This window comes from Mastacembelus armatus, chromosome 1, assembly GCF_900324485.2.
Source record: "Mastacembelus armatus chromosome 1, fMasArm1.2, whole genome shotgun sequence".
In the NCBI taxonomy this organism is placed as follows: Eukaryota; Metazoa; Chordata; class Actinopteri; order Synbranchiformes; family Mastacembelidae; genus Mastacembelus; species Mastacembelus armatus.
The window spans coordinates 5,607,198-5,634,764 of record NC_046633.1 but is presented as its reverse complement, the minus strand read 5'-3'; the positions used below and the strand labels follow the sequence as shown (position 1 = coordinate 5,634,764).

Here is a 27,567-nt window from a genome sequence, read left to right as displayed (position 1 = left end):
AGATATGTTGCTGATTTTTGAGTTGTAATAATATTTCAATCAAATTATCACTGGATAGCACAATATGCAGTATGGTCCTTACAAGGTGTGTGTGTGTGTGTGTGTGTGTGTGTGTGTTATACAGGCAGGTTTTGTGGGGATAAAGTTCCTGACGTCTTGATTTCCACCGACAGCAGAATGTGGATTGAGTTCCGCAGCAGCAGCAACTGGGTGGGAAAAGGCTTTGCTGCCATTTATGAAGGTATCTCAGCAAAAGCATATAGTTCAGTAAACAAATACATTATTATATGTGCTTAGACATATTTTAAGACTACTGTGTTTTTGGTCAGGGCAGTTAATGGTACTCCACCCTGTCTCTCTCTGTCTTTGCCTCTGTGACTGTCTCTCCTGTGCAGCGATCTGTGGAGGGGAGATCACCAAAGACTCTGGACAGATTCAGTCTCCTAACTATCCTGATGATTACAGACCCTCCAAAGAGTGTGTGTGGAGGATCACTGTCTCTGAGGGATATAATGTTGGGCTCAGCTTCCAGGCCTTCGAGGTGACTCACTCTTTGTGTGTGGTTCTGCGGTGTGTGTGTGTCTGTGCCTTTGCTCTCGCTCTCCCTCTGTGTGTGTGTCAGCTTAGGAATGTCTGGGTCAGATTTCACGCTCGTATAGCTCCTAGGAAGTTAATAAAGGTAATGTGTGTGTGTGTGTGTGTGTGTGTGTGTGTGTGTGTGTGTGTGTGTGTACAGAGACACAAAACAAGCAGTTAAAGATTCTTTGTTGTAGTTGGAGCTCTATAAAAATGTCAGTTTGCTAAATGACTCAATCTGTACCTAACCTGGCTTCACGTGTTCTCACTACATATTCTATTCTATTCTATTCTATTTAATTATGCTCTATTTGACTACATTCTATTGTTCTGCTCTCTTCTATCATGATCTATGATGTACTGCTTTTAATCTTTTATGGTTGGGAAATAGTCTCTAATTATTATATTATGGGGGGGGCGGCGTCTCTCAAGTTTCTCTTTGCTGTTTTTACATCCTTTGTGATTGGGTGCTACATGTTCTTTGTCCTTTACAGAAAAGCCACTTTTCAACAGCTAATTTGCTGATTAAAATTGTTGTAACCAATATGAATGATGAACAAAACTACATTCTTAAGACCCAGCCTGTGGAAAAAAAAAAGTTTAATTGTTTTTCCAGTTGCTTAGTTGCAGTTTAACAGTATCCGTCTTTAAATGCCTGAAGCAGAAAGAAATTTAGTTTCACATATATCATTAAACATGTTAATGTCACAGAGATATTTGAGATGGTGTGAGTGTTCTAAGCTGTGTATGTTACTGTGTGTTTATGTGTACCTTCCTTGGTGCTTTTGCAGATTGAGAGGCATGATAGCTGTGCATATGACTACCTGGAAGTTCGGGATGGTGCTCTGGAGACAAGCCCACTGATTGGTCGATTCTGTGGGTACGACAAACCTGAGGATGTGCGCTCTACGTCACACACACTCTGGATGAAGTTTGTCTCAGACGGGACCGTTAACAAAGCTGGCTTTGCTGCTAACTTTTTCAAAGGTGTGTGATTGAGAAATGTTGTGTGTGTATCTGTTGAGTGTGTTTTTTCATCTGGCTTTCGGACTAAAGCATTCTTTATGCGTGGAAATGTGCTCTGACGTGTGTGTTTTTCAGAGGAGGATGAGTGTGCCAAGCCAGACAATGGTGGATGTGAACAGAGGTGTGTAAACACTCTCGGCAGCTTCAAGTGTGCTTGTGACCCAGGCTATGAACTAGCTCCTGACAAGAAGAGCTGTGAAGGTAACAATGCGGGTGTGTGTGCGTGTGTGTTTCTGGTATGTTGATTTCGTGATTGTGTGTGCATTCCTTTGTATGCCACTGTGTTTCTGTAGGATATGAGTCTAACTCATCAGAAAAAAAAACATCCGAACGGCCTCCATCAACAGGAAAAAGCATCTTTCTGACACAAAGCCACATGCCTTCTTGTTCCAGTACCACAAATGCTGTGAAGGTCCTTTAGTCCCACAAAATAGATTAACTACCCATAATGACCCACATATTGAAACAACAGTACAAACCACCTCTGAGGCAGAGAGAGAAGAAGCCATGCTGCTGAAATATACAATTTTTTTCTTTGAAGAATAGAGCAGTCATTTTGGCATCTCCAATTAATTAAAGTGAAAATAAATAAAAGTCTTACCATTACATTTCGGTTTATTTTTTCCATACCCATCTCAATATGGCACACAGACTGTTCTGTCCATTTCTTCGTGAAAGTAATAAACATAACATGTATAACTTTCCTTACACTTTCCTGTGTGCCTGAGTTCTGGGGGTGTTTGGAAAAAATATTCCAATTCCAAGGAGATGCTTTCCACATTACAGTCTTTACTTCATCATGCCATAAATTTCACTCTCCTGACCCAAATTAACAACAAACACAACTATGAATATAAAAGATGACCTCAATCATGACACCTCATAACTCTGTCAGAAAGGTTGTTGACTTGTGGACTGAATTTTGCATACTAGTGAATTTGAACCAAAACTGTTTTCTGTTTGTTTGTATCTTTGTGTTTGCAGCGGCATGTGGCGGTCTTCTCTCTAAGTTGAACGGGACCATCAGCACTCCTGGCTGGCCTAAAGAGTATCCACCCAACAAGAACTGTGTGTGGCAGGTGGTGGCTCCCAATCAATACCGCATCTCCATGCAGTTTGAGGCCTTTGAGCTGGAGGGTAATGAGGTCTGTATATCTCTGCGTTTGTGAACTGTGTTATTTAGAGCAAAAGGGAGATGTGAAACATAGCAGCGATGTTGTGTATGTGCATAAAAAAATCTTCTTTGTTATGTTTAGGTGTGTAAATATGACTATGTGGAGGTGCGCAGCGGCCTCTCATCCGACTCTAAGCTGCATGGTAAATACTGTGGCACTGAGGTCCCTGAGGTCATCACGTCTCAGTACAATAACATGAGGATTGAGTTCAAATCTGACAATACCGTCTCCAAGAAAGGTTTCAAGGCTCACTTCTTCTCAGGTAAACCAAACGTGTGAGTGTATATGTGTGTGTGGGGGAGGTGTTTGTCAGGGATGGGCAGAGCAATGTCAGCGACTGTTGGATATGTGATACATGTAACAAGAGAACATTTTTTTCGCCATGGCTTACACACTGCTTTAGTTGTGTTGAGCATTCACTCAAAATATTTAGGGCATAACAGCAGGATCTAAGAGTAGTTTGGTCCTCTAATCAGGGTTTTACGGGCAGACCAAATTTCCATCCCACTCCCAGAGACTGATATTAGAAGAATCTGCAAACCCACTTAACAATGTTTATTACCAGAATTTGGTTCATTTATTTAGATTGTTGTTTCTACAGTTTCAATCCACAGCAACTATTGTTTGGTTAATGCACACTATGGCTAGGTTTGGAGAACCAAAACAAACTAGCTTTAGCAGTTACCATCATCTGAACTTAAGGATGTGTGCGTCAAGTTTCATATCAGAATTAGTGTCCTCTGCCCACCTCTTCTTTGTCTTACTGTGTTTGTATGTATGTAAGTTTACTTTGTGGAGGTATACATATATATGTGTGTACATCTGTGTCCATACAGTAGCTGTTCTACTCATGAATGTATGCTGTGTCTGTCTGTCATGCTGTATCTCCTGAGCTTCCGTCGGTTCTCTGCCCTCCTGCACCCACCCTGCACTCTGCCCTCTCTCCTTCAGACAGGCTGGCTTCATGTCAGGAGCGTATGTTTGTGTTTGAGTCATGCCAGGACATAAAGCACGGCCGCTCTCCCACTCGTGGCCGTATCAGCAACAAGCTGGCAACCGCATCAAAGGTCAGAGGTAACATGACCTCACAATCGGCATCTCTGATTGGCTCTGGTCCACTGTGTGATATGAGAGAATGGATGGATCCTGCTGTGGATCATCGTTTAATCCATTCTAATCCAGTGGAAATCATATGCTGTGATCCAATTCCATACCGCATGATATTACTCTCTATCAAGTAGAGCTTGATAGCAAACAATAATATTAAGGACTTTCAGCTGAGCGAATATGGTGGTAATAGTGATCTACCTATTGAATTTATCAAGTAAAGTAAATACCATGTAAGATGAAATACACATGGTGTATTAATGATTTTATATGTGATGTTTGTGATGATTATTACACATATAAAATCTATAACATCTGTTAAAGTTATTTTAAAATATATTTACATGTCCTTACTTCAGTAGTACATTATGTTATTTGACAGCGAATATGCAAGAAATGCACTGTAATGTTTCGTAGTCAAGGGAAATCAGACAGTACCTGATGTGTACTAGTGGTTGTCAGTCAGACTGCAATCTTGGGAACTACAGACAGTTTCAGGTGTAGATTTGTGTAGAATTTCCAAAATTCAAATATTTCACTTTTTTATTATCTGAATTGTTTCACAAAAGTCACCACTGTCAACAGTTAGCTTTATTTTGAAAATACACACAGAAACAGTGTGGTTATTGAATTTGAGCACAGCTGTGATTCCCCAGTTACATCACAACAAATATCCCTTACTCGCTGTGGCAGGGATAAATTTGTTGAATGCTGTTATCAGATTATAACAATTTCAGGAAGTTCTAGGTTTCTCTTTACTTGCTCTTCTGATGCTAGCAGTAACTAAAAGGGAAACGCTGAACCTGAAACTGATCAGCTCCAAAAGGCAACTTCATTTTAACACTGAGCTACTTCCTCCCGCTTCAGAGGAAGTAGAGCTGTCAACTGGATGTGTTTGACAAAGTGCAACTACCTGCAGAACATATGGAAGCCAGTTAAATTGCTCAGTGGAGTGTGGTTGTAAAGAAATTACTTACTCGGGTACAGATAATGTGTTTGTAAACGTTGTGGAATGAATGGCTCAGCTATTGTCAGAAGCCTCCAGCGATAGGTTTTGGTTGGCGACCAGCCAGCAGCTTTAGGGAGGTTCCTTTGGCCTCCCCTACACTACTAATCCATGTGAGCATGTGTGTCTCTGTGTGTGTGCATGTGTGTGTGTGCATGTGGACATTGTGTGCTTGACCTGAAGAAATCTACAATGAACACTGTGTAGCATCAACTGCAAAGCTTCTTAGCCTGTGATAGGGTGAGACTGAGCCCACAATAGCACTGTAATACCACATCAGACACAGACACACAAACACGCGTGCACACACAGACACACACACACACACACACACAGCAGGAGAGAGAAGGATTTAGTGGTTTCATTAAAAGCAGATCTAGTTTGATTCACAAGCTCTGGAGTTGAGGTGAGACTCGACGTCTGTGTCTAATCTCACATCTCTTCATAGGAATCTGTCTCTCACTCACAGCCACAGACACCCCACACACACAATTGCTCTGTCTCCCACATTCTTCTTCCACATCCTCTGTCTTCCTGTGTGGTCAGCCATCCGTCTACCACTCTCTCTTTTTGTCCTTGATACCGTCACTATAGTCAACGTGGCAACTGTTCCCTGCTTCTTCCACCTCCACCCTGTGATCTGCTCTGTCCCCTGTTCCGCCTCACCAAAGGGCTTTGTCATCACCAAGCCATCCTGAGGAGCAGCCTTGTGGTTACAAGAAGCCACAAATTAGAGGATAAAGGAGAGAAAAGAATCAAGAAAACACCTTTGATGCTTTGGCTCTTTTTGTTTTATGTCTACAAATGTCATTATATATTCGTGCAGTAAATCCCCTCCAAATCCACAGAACATTTTAAATTTTAGAGGAGATCTAATGGTTCCAAGGATAGCAAATATGTCAGTTTGAGGTATGCATAAAATTATGCAAAATACAAGTTGAATATTTTTCTTTGATAAAATTATCCATCCATTATACAGTACATGCAGTCTTGGGTTTGAATATTTCACTCAGGGTAAACCACACTGGCCTTCAAGATAGAGGTGGAATAAGATGGTTCAGATTATACATGTACGATATTGTCAGACAACATGATTTTAACGACCTTAAAGTTACTTAAGAGGGCACAAAATATGTTAAAGATGTTAAGTTAAGGCTCTCCTGACTGCATCTTCATATTTAACAAAGATATGACTGTGTGAGACTCAAAAAAGCATATTTCCCAAAATATCCCACTGTTCTTCCAAGGTCTCATTCTATCTTGAATGTTTTTTCTAGCAGAAAAAACCATCTCCCTCACAAATTAACTGCAGTCTAATGAAATCCTAAAACACTTCAGGATCCTTGCCCTAAAGTTTTTGCTTCACCACAAAATGAATACAAAAGATAGATGCTAATGGGGTTATTTGAGCTAATAAAGGTATTTGTTTAGCTGAACAATATGTTGTCATAGTTGATTTAATATTACATAACCTACAGCAAGGGTGATATGATAGCTTCAAGAAAATGTATTCTCCTTGTTAATATACAAATTTATGAAGCAAAGCGATCCAGAATCTAATGTTTATTTATAGGGGGATTCTGTGGTCTACATTTTGGCGTCACCATGACAACTTAATGTCCCACATATTTTACCTTGCACTGTGGGGGTGTGACGTACAAATCACAGAGAAGTAGGTCTCCAGTATCTTTCCAAATGTATGAGGCTCACAGGATTCAAATGTTGGGACAGACCTAGGCCCCTTATCAGTTTTACTGTTTCTATTTGTTTAGCAGCATGAACACATCAGACTGACAGAGCAGAGGTAGTCTCGCCCTGAGGAGAGCACAGCTGATCTGAAAACTGCTGTTAAAGTCAGAGAGGTTTCAGTTTTACCACAGCAGCCATAACCATGACCCTGAGGAGCAGAATAAAGACACACACAAACCCATTGTAGTTGTCTTTTGTCTGAGGTTGTTTCTCTCAGTGCATATTTATTCTTATGTTGAATATTTTATATTATGTATTTTTTCTTTCTAACCTTTCTTGTGAAAATCTTAAGATGTTTTGGGCTGCAGACAGTATTTGGTTGGTTACCTTATCCGACCATCTTGTTGGACTTTAACTCTGTCTTGACATTCCAAGTTAAATTCAACATTTCAATAATGTGCTCAGGGGACCATGTTAGTCTAGCACAAACTAGAACTTCTGGATATTACACTTTTGTCACTCCTCAAAACTTGAACTGCACCATTTTTCCTCCTGACCTTACCTTCCTAGCTTGATTTGAGTTTGCTCCTTCTTTCCTGCTTTTTTTCTGCTATCTCTCCCTCCCTCCTTTTCTTATCATCTTCTTTGCTTTCCCAAAAACTCTCTTCCCCTTCCTTAAGGTCTCCTCCTTCCACTCCTCTACCCTGCGTGACCTCTTCCCTCCACCCTATCTCTCTGCTCTTTCCACATGAATGATGTGTTGCATGTGTACCTCTCACAGACAAAGATGAGTGCAGCAAGGACAACGGCGGCTGCCAGCACGAGTGCATCAACACAGTGGGCTCTTACGTTTGCCAGTGTCGCCATGGCTTTGTGCTGCATGAGAACAAACATGACTGTAAGGAAGGTGGGTTCCACATACATTCACATCCACACACACACTGGCATCAAAACGTCGGAATGCATGTACATGTCCTTACACATTCACACAAGCATGTGCTCATTCATAAAAACAGTCACCGTCCATTACACAGCCCCTACTCTGACTACCCACATCAGAGTCCACATGACAACAGACTGGATCTCTCCATTTGAGAGAATTTTTTTTGAGAGATGTGCATTTCCACAGCTCAAGCAGAGGTGTAGACTTGGAGTCAAGGCACAGAAATTAAAACTTGACTGTTTTTGAGTTTTGTCTCCTTATAGACTTAAGACTTGACAGCAAAATCTATCATCTCAACATTTGACTTGTTAAAAAAATTGCGTCAGACAAGCCTTTGCTAAAACCTTAAATATTATAGGTGTATGCACTAAAAGTCAGTTGTGTAAAAGAGCGCAGCACAGCTTTAAATTAAAATGTTCAAACACTTCGTTCTTCTGCTGTCACCACTGGGTTCCCTGAAGACTTAAGACTTGACCTGTACCTGCCTTAAAGACCTTGCAGCTTACTTGATACATGATACATGAAGACTTGATTCATGCAGTGAATGATTTAGAATTGGACCTGGACTTCCTTGAAAGTCCTTGAGACTTGCTCTGAAAGCCCTGATATGCATTTAACCACAATTATCACTGCAGAAATATATAAAATTATTATACAGCATTCTTGTTCATCCATACTGTTTTCTCATGGCAAATACCTAATATTCCTGGTCAGCTCTAGTCCACTGCATGAAGGTTAGGAATCATTGCCCTGTAAGACTTGCGACCTAATCAGAATGACTTCAGACTTATACAGTACTTTCCTCTTGCCTCAAATGACTCAGAAACAGCTCTACCTGCAAGCTGTGTTCATTACCCTGTGATAGGGAGGGAAAGGTTTGTGTTTGGCAGGAAACATTATTTCTTAAAAGCTGTTAGTTCATTCCCACGCACGCACGCACGCACGCACGCACGCACACACACACACACACACACACACAACTGTTAAATTTTCATATTATACTAAGCTCTTGAAAGCTGAACTTTTGAACGCGTATACACACATCACATCAATACTCACATACACACCTCACTAAAGGCTCCCTGTGCTGCTCATAAAAAGACTCATGTTTCAAACATCTGGGAGCTTGAAAGCGTTGCATGTGGCTCTGTCTTCCTGTGAGTATTTCTATGTTTATGTGTGTAAATTAGACCAGCTTGAACCAGTAACTTGCAGTGTCATGCAAATCCATATTTCCATCGCACAGTTTGTGTCCATGTGTGGCTCTGTATGTACGTTTCAGTGTTTCAGTATGTGCACATGGATATTTTTCTATAGTGCAACATGATGTTACATGTTGGATTGATATAAACATCAACTAAGTGATACTAGCCAGAGGTGTCTAACACTGAGAAATTAAAAACAATAAAGGCAATAAAACTGGTATTCTTTATAGTCCCGGGGATTCTGTTAAGACATCTGTTGATTTGAAGCTGTTGAGTTATTAGCTTCATTATTAACTGGTTATTTTATGATTTTGTGGAACTGTAACTGATTACATTTTCTGTTACTGTCAATAATTTGATAATATTATAAAATTGTTTTGCTGCTGAAAATTATGGCAGGATTCATTGTCAGAACTTGTATCTGTGTTATTTAAGAAGCTGGGGTTCTTCTTTAGCAGTAGTGTGCATGGATCATGACACCTGTATTTAGCATTTTGCATGTTAGACAATTCTCCTTTCTATACATTTATTTCTACTTTGCACTAGAAATTCAATCTATCTTGTTCCATATATGGGTTTAGTTTGACTCAATAAAAACTGTTACTCTGGAACATCTTGTTGTCTTGTGCATGCCTCCTGCATCCCGTCCTCTGCATTACATCACTCCATTCATCTAACTCTCATCGTACACACAAATACACATACAGTGCATGTTGTATTCCCTTGACATCTGTCTCTCCTGTAAATACCTTTTTGGTGCAGTTTGTAACTGATGCAAACTCTGTGTGGATGACAAAGTTTAAAGTCAGAAAAAGGTGCTAGTTGCTGTCACTTAGTGCCCGTACCAGTGTGACAAGCTGGGAACTGTTTTCTGAGACAAATCCAAAGAAGCAACTAGTACCAATAACTGTTTCCATAATGTGATATAGAAGTGAAGCTGGTGGAGACATAAGAGAAGCATGTTTCTGGGACAGCTAAAGGTGTCAACCTTGTCTTTCCAAACCCTACAACCTGTTTCCTCAACATATCCAGAATTAATCTGCAATGCTTAGTGGAACTGATTAAAACTGACAATGTGATGGAGTTATAGAAAGGATTCACACCTAAACATCTAAATACATTTAGCACAAAATAATGTGTATGTGTATAATTGGCTTAATAGTCCATAGTGGAAGATTCTAATTATTTGCCTCTATGAATAGTAGTAGTACACAAAAATAGCAAAGGTTGCTCTTTAAATACCATATGTGGGTAATGGCTGACTGGTAATGGCAGAGCAAATTTATTGTGTACACATATGTTGGCACAGTACTGCAAGAATGGGAAGTCCTGCTGCAGCAGAGTCTTTGTGTCCACATTGAGCTTGTCACCATTATGTGTTTCTTTGAAATCTTTTCTCTCATGTTAAGTTCTCTCATTTCTCTCCTTCCTGTTCCCTTTCAATTTCCTCTGACCTTTTCCTGTGCAGCCATGATTTTAACTTCCTCTCTATGTGTCTGCATGTTTCTCTGTGTGCGTCCAGCTGAGTGTGAGCATAAGATCCACAGCCCCAGTGGGACCCTGAGCAGCCCCAACTGGCCAGACAAGTATCCCAGCCGTAAGGAGTGCACCTGGGACATCACAGCTACACCAGGACACAGAGTTAAGATTGTAAGTGTGTGTCAAATAAAACAGCTTAGAAATATTTTTGGCTTTAGACCATTTTCCTAAACATGACTGAGCATGCATTATTCTGTCCGTGGGGTCGTATTGTACGGAAAAGCCTCAGACTGCCCTCCCCCCTTGTTAAACTCACGAAACCCAAATCTGAACGGGAAGAGAGTGCACATTTGTATATTCAGGCTAACTGCGAGCGAGTGCGCAAGCGTTAGAAAGAAGCCTTGGGCAGTAGCCATCTGTGTCCTCTTGTCTTTCTATGTGTGTGTTTACATGTGCACACATGTATATGCACATTTTTACATATGAGCATGTAGCAGTTAGGTGTCAACACAAATAGCTGTCTTCACTAAGGTCTAAATGACTACAGCACCCATTTTTTAATAAGCTGAAGCAGATACACAGTTATAATTAAGGTCAGTTTTTAGGTTCACATTTTAATTTGGAGTAACTCGACATTTACAGATTGTCTCTGCAGAGACGATGCAGTGTTGTGCATGACAGACGACATTGAAATATTCCGACTCAGATTTGAAAAATGGCTTAAACAGTTAGTTCTAAAAATTGCCGGTTTCTTTTCTGTCAACTAACTAAAGGATTGATCAACTTATTGTTTTAGTGCTTAAAATGTTTACATCTTGAGTCTAAAATTCACATTGGTTCTCACAAAGACACAAGTACATGCAGTCACACACATGCTTGCATTCACACAGCGTGTTTCAGATAATTCTTCCTAAAGTCCATGCAAATACTGTTGCACACACACACACACATACACAGTTTTCATTCTTAGTTACATTGACTTACATTTGTTTCCCGGATTCTTAACCTAACCTTGAACCAAGTCATCACTCTAAAATTCAATTCAAACTGATTTATGTTCCCACAGTGTGAGTAATACTGGCGCACACACAGTCCACACAGTACAGTCTGGAGTCTTGCAAAACATTAGGATTTGGCTTCTCACCTCACTTCCACTTTGCAGCCACACGCTGAGCTTGTTGAATGTTATTAAAATTGTCATCAACTGTCATTTAGTTTTGATAATCTCTTATCTCTGCTTACATAACCAAAAACACATTACATCATCAGCTATGATAAACACATTTGCAAGTTTTTGGACCTGTTTTAAATGTGTGATTACATGTGATTTAGATACATATTTAGTGCGAAGTTGCTGTGATGTGTGTGTGTTTGTGGGGTTTTTTTATGTTTGTGTGTTTGTTGAGATTAGCCGCTGTGCTCTCTCTATCCACAGTAATGACACCACAGCGGGATGAATTTAAGACCAAAACTCTGAACACAGACATAAAGGTCATCCTGTTATTGTTTCTTCACTGTGTGTCTCTCACACACACATACAGACTTCACTTAGAAATATTAAACAGATCCACAAACCAGTGTCTCACCCGAGCTACAGTCAGAAACATCTGGAAGCCATCACATCCCCCAGAATCAAACACTTCCCCTTTCAGTAATGACATCCTCACATCAGCCCACCTTCATGCTGCTTTCTGTGGTTTATAAAAATCACAGTGGTGTGGCTGCTGTGGCGACGTAATGAAGCGCAACTCAGCAGAGGTGTGACTGTGTGGGGGAGAGAGGCCTGCAAGGTGTTATGATTCAGCTCACGGTGACTTGATTAGATTATGAATCGTGACAGTGTGTAGACGCATGTTAGCCTGTGAGATGGAAGGAGGCGGTGGGTTTCTTCTCTGATTCATTAAAAATCATGAAATCCAAATGTATGTATTCTTTAAATCTACAGTCCTTTAAAGGGTGTCTAACACTGAGAGAAAAACGCATTGACCATACCTACCGAAGTCATTTAAAATATCCACCCTGTCGAGAAATAGATTCAACTTTTCTTAGGCTGTTATTTAATCCGTACATTTATGACTTTTGTTGTATTTAACCAAACAAATAAATCTATAATTTCAAGGTCCACCTCTAAAAGTGAAGTATCTTCCTCAGAGATTGAGGACATCTGAGTTCAGCTGTGGCTTCATGCACAAACGTAAACTGCTTCATTGCACCAAACAGAGTGCAGATAAATCTGTCACTGTTTTCCTTAGCAGACGTTGGTTGAATAAGTAAAAGGCCGTATGGAAGTAGTAGGTTAAACAAAGTTTTTTTTTTTAAAAAAAAGATTCTTGTTTGAAAGAACTTAATTTTAATTAAAAGCAAAGTATGTGTTTACTTGGTGCTCACAAATGTACAAGTTTGTATTGGAACATCTTCCTACCAAGGAAATAGTTCCTATGAAACTAAAAATACAGGGTCTTGTTGACTTTGGTAGAAAAGTTGTTCCAGTGAAAAGCTTTTGTCCATCCACTTACTGCTCTGCCTCCACCCCCCACAGACCTTCAACGAGTTTGAGATCGAGCAGCATCAGGAGTGTGCGTATGACCATCTTGAGGCCTTCGATGGGGACAGTGACACGGCAGCCATCTTGGGGCGACTGTGTGGCAGTAAAATCCCGGAGCCTCTGGTTTCCACTGGAAACAAGATGTACCTGCGCTTCATCTCTGACGCCTCAGTACAAAGGAAAGGCTTTCAAGCTACACACTCAACAGGTGCGTATATGTGTGTGTGTGTGTGTGTGTGTGTGTTAGGGACATCACTGTCACTGAACTTTGACTAGTTTTTCAAAGAGCAATAGCTCCCTCTAGTGGTTTCTGACAGCACACACATGATGAAAGTCCTGACTTTGACTCTTATTTGTTGATGCTCTGGGAAAACAATCTATCATTCCACTCTTTTTTAATCGTGTGCCTCTGCAGAGTGTGGAGGTCGTCTGAAAGCAGAAGCTCGTCAGAAGAACCTCTACTCCCACTCCCAGTTTGGAGACAATAATTATCCGGGTCACACTGACTGTGAGTGGCTGCTGATGGCTGAGCAGGGCTATGGCATTGAGCTGAGCTTCATCACATTTGAGGTAGAGGAGGAAGCTGACTGTGGTTATGACTATATCGAACTGTACAGCGGGTATGACGCCAACTCACATCGACTTGGCCGCTTCTGCGGGTCAGGGGTAAGGCCTTATGATAAAGAGCTGAATTGAGCATGTGCACATATGTTGTTGTGATGTTCACTTTGACAAGTTACACAACTGAAACAATGTTTAAAAGTTTGCTGTTGTTTAAAAGTAAGGTTCAGATTGTGCATGAATGAACAGAATATAAGGAGTGTCAGGTAAAGGGAAAAATATATCCCAAAGCCTGAAACACGATGACATAGTGTGCAAAATGGCTACCAGAGATGTAAGGAAAATGGGCAAAAACTGTCAATGCACCCTAACCCTAGCCCTGATATAAACCTTAAATGTCTCGGAAACTGCTTCACGTCTTTGTCTTCCCTTGTTTAGCCCAGGGAGGAGATTTACTTGCCTGGAGACGCCATGCTGATCCGTTTCCATACAGATGACACTATCAGCAAGAAGGGCTTTCACATCCGCTACATGAGCACCAAGTTCCAGGAGAGCCTTCACACCAGGAAATGACCTCACAAGCAGCCTGCGACCTCTGACCTCTCTGCAGCCCCACCACTTTTACCCTGATCTTCACCATGGCAACAAGTCAAGTACAGCCTGTCCCCTCTTCTCAGACGGCAGGCAGATGTGGATGTTTGTGGACGTTCGCCAGCCACCAAAGGAAGACAACACTGATGTGAACATTTGTCTCCCCCTGTGGCTCGACACAGGTCATTGCACTCTGAGATGAGACAGGAAGAACAATGACAAATCTGTATAAGTTACACCAAATGTGGGGGAACGTGCTGACGACTGAGTGATTTGTGGAGGAGATGGTTTCATAATTGCACGTCAAGCCGCCGTCACTCAGCGTGGATAGAGGGTTGCAGAAGACCCAAATCAGTCAACTGACAAAAAAACTGTTGCACCAACAAAAAAAACTACAAACACACATACACACACAAGATTCCTATTCCTAATTATAAACTATGGATGCTAAAGAAACTAAAGAGCTACAAGAAAATACATCAAATGAGAGGGTTGGGAGTCATTTCTGACACGTTTATCCAAAACTGTGCAACATACTGTGATCAGACAGCTGCTTATCACCTACAGTAACTGAAAAGAGACCCTAAACAAACATTTTTATTGCCTTTGATGTCTGGGACCTGGTCTCTTTAACCCAGCTCAGAATGGCTGCAAATGATTTTATTTCATGTCTTATTGTAAAATCCAAATGTGTTTACTGTGTGTGTGTGTGTGTCTGTGTGTGTGTGTGCGTGCGTGTGTGTGGACAGAAAAGAACAAACAAAAAGCTGATGTCTGTCCTTTACCCTTTTTGCTTAAAGCTTATGCAGACAACCATCACTGAATGGAAAAAGTATAAATAAAAAAAATGCAAACAGAAGATTTCCAAATGATCTGCAATATTAATATTAAGCCTTTCATTATTTTGTGTGTGCATCTTGTCCTTTTTATGTTGTGTTTGCACCATCTAATAACAAACCAAGAAAATCTGTGGGTGTTTCCAGTTTCCTCTGCATCCCCATTAATCATGAGTTGTTTTTTGTCAGTGGATTTGGGAAGGGACTATTTTTTTCATATCTTTCTCAGACTGACACTGTTTTGACTGAAGGAGAGATTCCCATGGTGCTAACATAAAAATACAATGACTGGGTCAATGAAGGTCTTCAAATGGTGACACGGTGCAAACAGCACACTGCATCAACAGCTCTAGCCCTGTGGAACTACATTATTGCCTTAGAACCAATTGTTCAGGTGGCTCCTATGCTCTTGCACAGGTGTCTTGTGTCAGCTGAGTGTTTTTGAGGTTTTTTGGCAGCGTATTTTATTTGTTTGGAGATCTTGAATGGTTGTGTTGTGGGGGAAAAAAAAACATGGGAAATGTAGTCTGTGTGTGACATAGTGTCTACAGCGCATGCATTTGTATCATTTTTGTAGCTGCTCTCAGAGATACACACTTACATGTCCATAAATAGACAAAAACACCTCATTTTTATCTATTGTCCCGACCATATTTGAACGCACACACCCCTCCTGTAAATTTTGAGTGTGAAGAGCAAAGTGCTGTGAAGTTGAAGGAGTATCAGGTGCATACAGGCTGCATCACTTCTGTGTTAAATACATTATGTGTAAGTGTGTGTTTATAGGACATTATAGAGAAATAATGTGTGTGTATGTCTGTAAGTTGTATGTTTTTAAGTTCATTGCTGTATGTGCCAAGCTCCAGGTGACCCTGATCCACTGTAGTTTTTTAATTACTGTTCCATCTCTGTGTCTGTAGTTCAGAGACACGGACTTGACGTCCTCTGCATCAGCCATTAAAATACACACAGGTTAAAAACTACATGTGTTTGGTATATTTTTGCTACTTTATGTTTAACTTAAATGTTTGGGATTTTCAACCTGCATTGACAAGACAACATGTACCATGAGTGCTAAATACTGATCCATAAATCAAACCATGGCATGTCCCTTTGTGATGACAATAAAGTCCATTGTTGTCTCAGTTTCCCAGTTTCCCACAAAAAATCTATTCCAAAAAAGCATCTCACCACAAGCTCCATTTAGTTATTCTAGACCTTTTTACATTTCTGAGCATGAGATTTCACTTTCAGATACTGCACAAATGATTTAATTCAGTCTTTTTGTTATCTTCCTGTGGCTTCCTGTCACAGCTCATCTCACATGTGACCTTAGTCACATGAATTTAAACATACCTTTTTTTATTTAGAGATGTGTCAGACAAAGCCGCACAGAACCAATACAATTGGGCAGCTTTGACCCCCCCCACACACACACACAGCTCATGCCAACACCACATAACAGCTGTCCAATTAGACCTCCTGTTGCTGCAGTGTCACCATTTGCAATTCAAATCTAATTAATCAATTTGCAGTATAATTTTCCTTATTAGTTCATTACAATTAAATGCAAAAAAAGGTTTGTAATAACACTATTGGTAGAGTCCAGGCTCAGCATCAAACCCACAGAAACTGCTATGCTGTCACTCTACAAAAACTCTTACTACAGACACAAGTTTCTTAAGATAAATTATGTGAAAGTCTCAAGTTTTAGGGTATTTCAGTTGAGCTTAATTAGAATTGAAATTTTAATTGAAATACACTAAGATACATAAAGACTCCAATCAATAATTTTTGAGAAACGAGCAAAAATAATAATGCATTTTTTTGTCTGTGAACATGCTGTATTCTGACAGTTTTCCTTACTAAGATATGAGGACAAACCACTTACCTTTATATGATCAGACTGATGAGCCTCACTCTTCACATTTGGTGCAACACATGCCCAGCTGTTTAGTGCCACTGTTAAACCACAAATCACCCACCAGAGGGCGCAGTTTGAGATTTTTAAGGGACAGTGGATGAAGGTACAATTCTAAAGTGTTTGTATTTAAATGAATGGCTGTAGGTTTTTTAATGACAGCAGCTTTACTGAAATGTATACAGATAAGATAAGATAAGGTTAGATAAGGTGAAGGAAGACAAGGTCTGATGTAACTGATGTAACACATTTAAAAATACTTGTGTTTCTGCTTTTAAATGGTTTAACAACATATCTTGTAGGGGGCCTGTGTTAGACAACTGCAGTCTAACTGGTGTAACTGTGACTGTATGTTAAAACAGGATCAGTCAGTTCACCTGTCACAAAAAATGATTGACATACACATACTGGTAGCTACAATGCAGCACTGTAATTTGATGAGGTTTTTAGATCAACACCAAGAAAACTACCAACACTAAAACACAATGAAGTATTTAGTTTGTGTTGTGCTGAAAATGACATATTCAGAAAAGCAAACCTGAGATTCATCCATCTACTGCAGCTCCAGACCAGTGTAGAATATAAAAAAATATAAATCTAAAACATTTTTTATTTAAACCAGATAAAAAAGCCAAACTAACCTGGTCTGTTTTTAAATTAGGTCATAAAGAAAGAAGAGTGCATCAAACTGCCCGTTTGCTCAAACAACTTTTGAAGAAAAAGTTGGTTGCATTTTAAAAATATAAAAGAGCTGCAACTACAGCGTAACACACTATTTGCTTTATCAGTTATCCTGCTAATATCTTTGATTAACATTTCCTAGGTGAACAGTGAAACATATCAACAATTTCTCTGACTCTATGGTCACATATTCAAACCTCTTTCTTTGTTATTCCAAAAACGGCTCTGGTAACTACCATACAAAAACAGGAAAACGTCAGAATCTGGGACCAGGAATACTTTATATATATATATATATATATATATATATATATATATATATATATATATTTGCTTAAAAATGACTTCAGCTACTAGTGACAGAGCAGTTGCCAATGAATTTTCTGGGAACTTATCAGTTGTTTTAGTTCCAAAAAGGATTGCTTTCTAGAAAAACTATCTTGGTATCTCTGGATAACGCTCAGATTCCACCATGAAGACTTTCCAACAATTTTTCAAACAAAAAATAAAAAATAAAATCTGGATGAAGTGATGTTTCCAACATCCATGACTGGTGAGACTATTGCAGCAGATGTGGCCACAGGCACTCATTCTCCCACAATGCAACCTAAGTAGCGCTGCAAATAATGACTATTTTTATTTGTTGGTTAATATTTTTCTAAGAATAGTTGGGTCTATAGAACATCAGGAACTGACCAATATAAACCTTGACAGTGCAACTTCATACACCTGTAAATCATTTAAAATCAGATTCTTTACATACAGATAGTTCTGTATGTTAACGTACTGTATCTGTGATCATACTGAAAAATTCCTTCTTAACCTTCCTGGGAAACAGTCGTTCAATCTCTTTATAATATGTACAATTCCATGACAACTGAGCAAGCTTAACCTGCACAAAATACGTCTGCTGAGGAAGATCACATTATACGATCAAAAGCTCCAGATCTGAAACTAAATGGTCCTTGTGGTAAAATATTTCTTCTGTGAAGTACCTGTGATATTTCGTACATGTGAAGGGTGAGGTGCAGCTCATTTTATCCAAACTTCATTTTGGTCACATAGCATCTTTAATACCACCATTATAATAATTAGGATATCAAAAGTATCGAGTATACATACATCATTTGCATTGCGGTACACAAATCTGAGCTGATTTATGTTTTTATATCTTTCATTTGTTGTTCTTGGAATCAACTTCTATTGTCTCGACATTGTGCTGATACACTGAATCGTCCTGAAGAACTTGACGCTATTTCAGGAAGGAGAACATTTAATTGGACATGTATTGTTAAGTAATATAAAAAGTTTTTTAATATTTCCAAATGTAACTTGAATCCTATAGTCTACTACTTTCCAATACCAATAATCAAGAATCTTGATATGAGCCAAACTAGAGTCCATGTCACCAAAATCAAAGTACTTCAGTAGGTTCCCTCACCTACAGCGTTCTTGATATTCAGTAGTTTTTCTTCTCTTTTTTTGCAGTAAAGTTCTTGAAGCTGTGGGAACAGTCTCTTGAAGTCATGCCTGTTTTTAACAGTCCCAGAAAATGGATTCTCAGGAGTCTGAAGATGTGTGTGTGTGTGTTGGTGTGTATATGAGTGAAAGAGAGAGAGCGTATGTTGGTTGAGGAAAGTGAGGGTCAAAATGGTGAAACACCTCACTTCCTCTCTCCTCCACCACCTTCATGGTCTCAGTCTGAGCTGCCTGTCAGACGCTGGTGATGGAGGCCAGGCAGTTCGATGACTTCTGGAGTTTCTCAGGCTGCGTGGTGGGGGGTTCAGGGATGGCGCGAAAGCTGAATGGCAATCCGATACTACTGGTGCCAATGTGGCCGGGGCTCAGCGCTGGATTCTGCCGCCTATTGCTTTCCACTATGCTGGATGTGTTGGATGCAAGGCTTTCACGTGTCCTGCATAACAGAGACAACATAAAGTCAAGTGTTTGTAGCTACCGCAGTTTAACATTGTGTTTAGCATAAGTGGAGCTTGAAGGAGGAACACAAAGGTATACCACAAAAATAAAACTGAAATTATGTTCAAGTGTCTCTTAATAGAGGAGAAAAAGCACATAAATAGTAGTTACTCAGAATAACAACATGAGCAAGTGTCTTCTGGGAAAATTAAAGGTTTTGTTCAACAACAAATCAGCTCCAAGTCTTTTTTTATGTTAAACCTTCTAAATAACACACAAAATACTGAAAAAATACCGAAAGGAGATTTTTAAAGTACATGCCTTAAATATGTATTAAGTGCATTTTTGACCACTTGGGGGCAGTGGATACAAGTAGTGAACACAACACTGACATACAGTATTATTATATTCACCCTATTAAAGTTGACGTGAGCTGTTAGGAAGCAGTTGCTTATTTACACATCAAGTACAAACGGAGCAACATTATCGTTTATGTGGAGCTGTGTTTCTGGCCATCTGGCAATGTTCACTTTTAGCTCCAAGTGTGGTCTCTACCATCTCCTGAGGGAACTATCTGACGCTTCTTACAAGTGTCTGTTTGCCTGATGCAGCCGAATATATGCATGAGAGCTGTGAGAGTGAACCAAAGTGGTAAGGTTGCAGGATAGGCAGCTAAACAATATAGTATAGCTATAGTTATATAGTGCAGTGGTTATGATATTTAGAACGTATTAAGAGGGCCTTTCATTGCTGGTTCTACATGAAGATCACTTCATGGGGGGAGGCGGAGTGCCAATCAGCCTGTGAAAACAGCAGTATAATTATCTTCTGTGGCTCTGAAGGGAGCTGTCTGAAGTTTTAAAAAATAGCCAAAATGACATCTCTATGGGGTTTATTTAGTCTTATCTGGAGTTTGAAAAACAAGTGTTCGTAACAAGCAGGGGGAGTAGAATGACAGATGCTACTGGCGTTCATTAAGGAAAACCTTTTTTTTCAGAAGTTGATCAATGCCAGGTAGGATATTAGGTGGTCTCACCTATGGGTACTTTGATTTTGACAGTTTTTTTTTTACTGTCTCACTCAAGTCCAACAACTCTATAGAAGTGCCTCTTTAGTTCCCCTCTAACTGCTTTATAAGTGATTTAAAATGTGATTATATACCAATTGATTATCATGTTCATGAAGTTAACATGTCAATTATTTGCATTTTACTATCACTGTACATCATATTAATGGTGTGTTACATTGGTGCCTGGGTGGACTTGAACCTTGAAGATTGTTTTTACATGAGAAGATTTGCTTCTGGTTTGTGTATGATATGATATAAATACATAAACCAGGCTTCCAATCTTCCTTTGTGAGAAGGTCTATCATGCCACTTTGGGAATATCATCAATTAAAATGAATACATTTATCAATACAGGTTAACAGGTAAATAAACATCTGTCAAAAAGATTATTTGGCTTTAAAGCCTTGACAGTTAACCACCACAACACCTTCTGCATTGGGGTTCAAGAATGTGTCTGTGTCCAAATCACAGTATCAGTTGTCATTTTATGTAATATGCCTCATTTCTACACGTACCTGGGGGAGTTGAATCCACTGTCCACTGTGACACTGCTGCTGTCCATGCTGTCCAAACGGGCAGAGTGGGCCGACTTCTGACTGCTGCTGTTCTCCGTCTCCTTGGGGCTGAGTAAGGTCAGATTGGTCTCCAGTTTCCTCTGAAGATCATGGTCCTTCTCCCGCTCCAGGAGCCACTGCATGGTTCCCTCCCCACCACCACCACTGCCTCCATTACCACCCCCTTCCCCATGGTCTTTGTTGTCCTCTGCTGTTGCCAACTCTTTGTGCGAGTCCTCCTCTGCCTCTTCCTCTTCCTCGTCATCTGATACATTATAATAGTCAAAGGAGGCAGGGGGGACTGTTGGCTCTAAGCAGCCCTGTAAAACTGCAGGTGACACTGAGGAAGTGGCTGAATTGGAAGGCTGCTGGGGCTCAGGATTGTCTAGGGCCTCTGTTGATTTGGCATGAGAGGCCTTCCGCAATGTGCCAGACTTGGTGTAGCTGCTGTCCACATAGCCTGTGGACAAGGCATTGTGTGGAGGTTTGAACAAAGTGTCCTTGCTGAAGATCTCTTTTCTCTTGATCACTATACCGCCTCCACCCCCTCCGGGATCTACATTGTGTTGGTGTGGTGTCAAACGGGCATTTTGCACTGGCTCTGGCGTCTGGCTTGGCGTCAGTCGCACTGAGCCATTCTGTCCCTTTGCTGCCGACAAGTCCTCTTTGTACTCCATCGTGTGAGGAGAAGTGAGGTGAGGCGTTTGGCGGTCAGCTGGAGAGCCCTTTCGGAGTCCCCCTGATGAGGTTAATGTGTCATATTCTGATTTTGCCTGAGGCGAAGGGGCAGTTAGGATTGTTTCATTTGATGTATTGCACTGGAAGTACTCATCTGTTGAGGGCTTAGGTGAAAGTCCCATTAGCTCATTGTATGTTGGCAAGCTGTCTCTGCTTTTGTTCCTCTCCATCGTACTCCGAATCCTTGATTCGTCCAAACTCCCTTTCCCCAAATCAGGCACATTAAAATCAGAGTGGAACTTAGCAGCAGAGAACATGATCCTCGTGTAGTGGGAGGACTTCTGCGTGGCACGCAGGGTGCCATCATCAGTGTAGTAATGACTACGTTCCTCCAGACTGGGCTCAAAGTCTTCTGGTGCACCCAGTGATGGGCCTTTGAGGGAGTTGTCCATGGACCGAGATCGTTCTTTAGCTTGATCGGACCTCTCGTGACGCGACTTCCTGTCCTGATTGTGACTGTGACTTCTTTGCACTCTGGACTGGCATGTTCCACGTGAGGGCTCAGGGAAGGGCATCTCCGTGCGTCTTTTGGCTAGCTCCCCAGAAACGTCCCACTCAGGGGTAACAGGGCAGTAAGATTCAGTAATGTTTGGGTTGCTGTGAACCAGGTACGTTGCGCCTCCACTTCGCCGGCGCTCCAAGGTGTACATAGCCTCCCGAGGAGAGCGAACTAACGAGTGGCTAAAGAAGCGGTAATCCCTTTCCATGAACACAAGATCCCAGTTTGAACCCTCAGAGGGGTCTCCCCTGGAGGTCCGGGGTTTGCTATGAGAGCGAGACTTACCATGTGGAGCCCTCCGGTGTCCCCTGCCCCTCCTGCTGCGTGCACTGTGCTGGGCTGAAGACCCAGCCTTGTTCTTCTGCGTACGCTCTTCCTCCAGCCTTTTCATTACAGCCGTATGCCTTGCCACATTTTCCACTGTTAGGTCGGGGTTGATTCGGCGGATTATCTCCATCTCTACCTCGCGGGGAATGGGTGTGGTTGGCACCTCCTCATCATGAAGAGGCCATTCCTCTGGGGGGAACTGGGCTGAGAAGGTGGCCAGCTGCCTCATTTTGTCTTTCTTGAAACTCAGTCTGAAAAGCCTCAGTCCAAACCTTTTAGATTGCTTTTCACCACTTCCGCCACCACCGCTTCCTTCTTTCTTTTTGGTCAGAGTGTCGGTTTTATAAGGGAAGGATGTGATGCTTTTACTCTTATCAGCTAGATCTTGAGATGGTGGTTGCTGCTGGGCAGGAGGAGAAGTGGGCAGCGGGGGAAAAGGGTATGAAGGAGGTTCTCCTCTGTGCTCCTTGGCTGATGTGCCTGGTGGAGGTTCACAGCCACTGTGATCCTTGGGTGGCTTACTTTGATGCGAATCTCCCCTGTGCTCCTTTGGTGACTTACTTTGGAGCGCAGAGGTGTGAAGTCTGGACGGGTCTTCACGATGGGAATTGTATGAATCACTGTGATTTTTGCGAGGAGGCCTCTCTCTCAGGCAGCCAGGTGTGGATGGTGCGACATTGCCAGACTGAGGCGAAGTACATTGTTGAGGTTGCTGCTGCTGTTGTTGCTGCTGCTGCTGCTGCTGCTGTTGTTGTGGTTGTGGTTGGCGTTCTGGCAATCGATCATCCAAGTGATACCACTTGTTGTTGGTTCTGATGAGGGAAGGAGTGATAAAGTAGGTCTGGGGAGTGACAATGAAGTAGCCCTCTGGAGTTGGATAGATCTTCCTCTCTCGCACCAGCATGTTCAGAGTATGTCTCAGAACTTCAGAGCTGGGTGTAGGCACGCCTGCAGGAAGCATAAATTAGATCAAGTTAAAGCATGGTTTTATTACATTTCACTGAAGAGAAAACATGCATAGTTATCTTTCTTCAAATAGATACCATGCAGGACATTTTGAGAACTATATTTCATACAACTGACAGAAAAAGTATCTGGATTATTATTACAAAAAAAAAACTTGTCATGAAAACATAATAAACTTGCAACGACATAAAACTAGTTTGGGAGTGTTTTAAATATGGATAAACTCTGACTGTTGTATAACGTTTCAGTCACCCAATCCAGATTTGACATCTTATTTTGCACTATGACGTAAATAAGCACTGACTAAGGGTTTTCATATTACCCAGATAGCAATAGATATTAATTTTTAATGGATGTAATAAATGGTAACTAATAACTAATTATTAAGAAGAACCTTATTTCTCCTCATTTTATGTAAATCAATACAATATATAACAGTATCACAAACTGTAGATACTAGTATATCTTTATATTTTAACATTTAATTTAAGCTATATGATTCTTTTTGAGTCAAAATGTTCTAATGTTACATCAGATAGAGATATTGTAGGTATTTGGTCCAGCATTTTATTTATATTTCTTTAACTTTCAGTAAATTCACTAACAACTTTAGTATATTTGGAAACATTATCAACATCGCACTAGATTTAAAACTAAACTTATGCAGGTTTTAATTTGACAGCACACAACAAGAATTTGTAATGACAGGTCCATTAGTGGGAACATCAGAGTTGAAAAAGCTTTTAATAGCTGTTTATTTGAATGTTTTATGAGGAGCTAAGGTCTATTTTCTGCCTCTTATAAAATCTTCAGGTCCTTTTTAGAAAACTGAAAAGGGCTTTTATTTTCAGTTTTTGTTGACTAACCTAACTTAACCTGATTTATTCCTTCCTTGGCTCAGAAAGATCTGCACACAGTCTGAGGAATGTTTATGAATTGTACATCTATAACAAAGATAACACTGAGTCTAAGATTTGATATATGTAATATATCAAATAATATGTAAATTCAGCTGCTACTAAATGAAGCAAATAAACCTATTATGAGGAGACTGTTAACTCAGGATGCAAAGCCCAGTCACTTTAGTCTACACTGTATATGTACATAAATGAACAATTATATTATGGACAATTTCACATAAATGAATGTATGTACTTATCACTTATTAAAAAAAAGAAAACAGTATCAGAGTCAAAAACTATATGATGAAAATGGTACAGAGAATAAAAGGTATAATGTATAAAAAACAGTTTCTGCATGTTTTATTGCCGTCCCATTTTAGGAAAGAAATGAGAGGACTCTACCTGGGAAGCTGGCAGTGAGGTGCTCCACCAGAGCCTCCTGGTTGACAGGCTTGTGGGCAGAGTTCATAGAAGAGATGGCCAGGCACAAGATTTCCCCCAGTGGGATGAACTGTGACTGGCTGATAGGTGACATACTGATCGGAGACACGTCACCTGCGGGAAGAGGAGGAGGAGGAGGCACAAGCACAACTGTTAGATCATGAATGAACAGCAGGCGCAGCGTGTGAAGCTATGACGTAATGGTTAAACAGCAGCAGTTTGCATGCTGCCTGGAACGGCTCCACCCCTCCTCTCTGTGCTTCCTTAGCTTCTCATTCCTCCTGTTAGCAAAGCGAGGCAGCTGCTGCAGCAACTGTGAGATCACCTGAATCTTTGCAACCTCGTTATCCAATTCACATCATCCGGTGAACAGAAAAGGGAGCTTACATAATCCTTCAGTGGGTCCAAAACAACGTGTTTAAGACGCAGCAAAATCTTACTAACCCTAACACCACATTCTGAGCATATAAACAGAAAAATTTCTGTTGTCTTTGTTGACATCCAAGCTGGTTTAGCTGTCAACAATAGTGAGGAGTGAGATCGTCTTACAACCAGCCAGTCCGGATTCAAGCCTGCCTGAAAGCAAACATCTCTGCTGATAAAAGGTTGTGAAGCAAAGCACTGAATCCACTGCTGCAGCATCTGTGCTGTACGAACCCTGTCCTCTGACCTAAATCTGGTGATCGACGATGTAGAAAATGTAACACCAAACCTTCCAATTCTGATTTCAGATTTGACGTTATGATTTACAGGTAGTTTACAGAATACATTTTTCCTGACAGATGACTGTTTTGATGATTTTCTGTCCATTATTGTTCATGCTTCTTTTACCTGTGCTGAAATCTGTGCAGGCCCCTGGCTCCTCACTACATTCATCCGAATGGTCAGTTAAGCAACACGATGACGTTATCTCTGCTTAGTATCACAGATCCTTAAGCTTGATGTGGCTTTACAAGGATTTACTCCGTTTCCAGTAAACATGATAAAAGCTGGATGTGCCAGGGAATCAGTGCAAAAGAAAATCACTCTACCCTTTGCTCTTATAGTACGAGTGTTAAAATCTCCAGAGAGGGTGGGAATGAGATTGTAGTATTTATGTTTTATATATTATCATGTCAGCAGAAAAAAATGAAACCATTTTTAAATAAAAAGGAACCACAAAGATTTTCTTAGTAAGGACATTGATTTGTGAGACGAAATGGCCCAAAAACCTTTTCGTTATATCAACACAAAATATCAACCTGTCAATATTTGTCGCAAAGGTGATGTAACCCTGGGAACTTGGGTATTCATGAAAATCACAAAATCACATTTTAATGATTATATTTCCATTTAAATATGGCTCAGTAAATATGAACATATGTCAGGAGGTATAGCAGCAAGTTACAGGAATTTGGACCCACTAGGACATCATTGAATGAATTTTAGCAAAAATTAAATGTGTCCAATATGTGTCTATCTTCTTCTGTATTTCTATTTTACCCCTTGGAAAAGGTAAAGTTATCAACAAACTGTCTGTGCTAATTTTGAGCAGCTCCGCGTACAGAAGGTGGAGCAGGGGGAGTGTCTGACTCACCTGGCGCACGATAACTTGGCGGGGACGGAGAAAAATGAGGAGGAGGAGGGGGAGGAAGGTGCTGCTTCTGCACATGGATGTCTTTCTCACTACGGGAGAGATTGTGCTCCAGCGGGCGTTCGGTAAGCTCCGAGCTGGGCCAGGCCCGCCGCAGATTGCTGCTGCGGTTCTTCTTCATCGTGACCCCTTTACCAGGTGGCCTTCACCCCCTGGGGGCTGCTGGGACAAGATGTAGTGGAATGGGGAGGAGGGGGAAGGAAGAAGGGAGGTGGGAAAGGGGGAGGGGGGGAAGGTGTGCTGGGGGAGGTCGACCAACCTCAGGCTCAGTGCCTCCCCCGCATCAGTAAGAACGTCCCACTAGAGCGATCACACACCAGACATGGCAGGAACCAGTGTGCACCTTCACGCACATACACACGTCTCATTTACATCCACGAGCAACCTACAAACGACTGTGTTTGCACTGTGGGTGGTTGTCATCGGCTGCTGGGCTCTCCCTGGCTGATCTGGAGTGGTGGCAGCGGCGGCAAAGGTGCAGGTGATTGCGCGAGGCATCACCCTTTCATCAGCATCAGTCCCAGCCACCATTTGTAGCATCCCCATTTGCATGCGTAGGGAGGCACATTACGTAGCCGCTCTGATGTGGGTGGAGGGAGCAGGAGAGAGGTGGGGGGGCAGGGGTAGAGATGAGGGAAATGGGGCATTGGAAGCAGGGAGGACGGTGAGGAGAGATTTCAGTGGAGGTTTTGAGATCTGCTTGTTCCTTTTGAGTAGAAGGTAACAGGGGAAGGAAAGGAGGGGATGGATGGCTGGTCAAAGATTCAAAGCATAAGAGGTCCAGTCTTCGACAATAGCTCAATTCACCACAGGAGTGCTCAGCCAATCCCCGGAAAACAAAAAAGCCCACTTAAAAAAAAAAAAAAAGCTCCATTCACCCTAATGGGCAGTGAAACCTCAATAGTATGCCAAGCACCGGAGATGCCACGTTCACCTCCATCTTTATCTGATCAAGCACAAGACCCCATCGTCCTTTCGACAACAGCACACCAGGAGAGGGTGGGGAGAAAAAAATGGAGAGCATAGAAATAAATAAATAAATTCAAGAATAGATATCCACCGTTTCCCGCAATCCAACGGAAGAAGCTCCCGAACCGTTCGCCGTAGCATCCATTCATTAACAGGAGGGGGATGCAAACTCCAGTCAACGGCAAATCTCTTTCAACGCTAATGCTGCAGC

The 27,567-nt window shown here is 41.2% G+C and overlaps 2 protein-coding genes across 3 annotated transcripts in view; one reads left to right on the top strand and one right to left on the bottom strand.

Moving 5' to 3' along the window:
* tll1 (tolloid-like 1) overlaps window positions 1-15,722 on the top strand; it is a 36,391-nt gene extending 20,669 nt beyond the window's left edge. The window contains exons 11-22 of one of the 2 annotated variants that reach the window (XM_026303978.1): window positions 125-241; window positions 396-541; window positions 1,368-1,563; window positions 1,678-1,803; window positions 2,587-2,747; window positions 2,859-3,039; window positions 3,729-3,851; window positions 7,361-7,486; window positions 10,250-10,377; window positions 12,746-12,959; window positions 13,167-13,417; window positions 13,751-15,722. In XM_026303978.1, coding sequence (XP_026159763.1) covers window positions 125-241; window positions 396-541; window positions 1,368-1,563; window positions 1,678-1,803; window positions 2,587-2,747; window positions 2,859-3,039; window positions 3,729-3,851; window positions 7,361-7,486; window positions 10,250-10,377; window positions 12,746-12,959; window positions 13,167-13,417; window positions 13,751-13,885 — 1,904 coding nt within the window. In that variant the 3' untranslated portion in view covers window positions 13,886-15,722. The remainder of the gene's footprint in view (window positions 1-124; window positions 242-395; window positions 542-1,367; window positions 1,564-1,677; window positions 1,804-2,586; window positions 2,748-2,858; window positions 3,040-3,728; window positions 3,852-7,360; window positions 7,487-10,249; window positions 10,378-12,745; window positions 12,960-13,166; window positions 13,418-13,750) is intronic. The other variant, XM_026303979.1, reaches the window with a different exon arrangement.
* Window positions 15,723-18,409: 2,687 nt separating this feature from the next.
* On the bottom strand, window positions 18,410-27,281 carry stox2a (storkhead box 2a). The gene is made up of 4 exons (XM_026304457.1): window positions 26,331-27,281; window positions 24,716-24,868; window positions 20,843-23,393; window positions 18,410-19,256 (listed from the first exon to the last, which is right to left on the bottom strand). The coding sequence occupies exons 1-4, from the start codon at window positions 26,506-26,508 to the stop codon at window positions 19,055-19,057; spliced, it is 3,084 nt and encodes a 1,027-aa protein (XP_026160242.1). The 5' UTR covers window positions 26,509-27,281; the 3' UTR covers window positions 18,410-19,054.
* Between the last annotated feature and the right edge of the window lie 286 nt (window positions 27,282-27,567).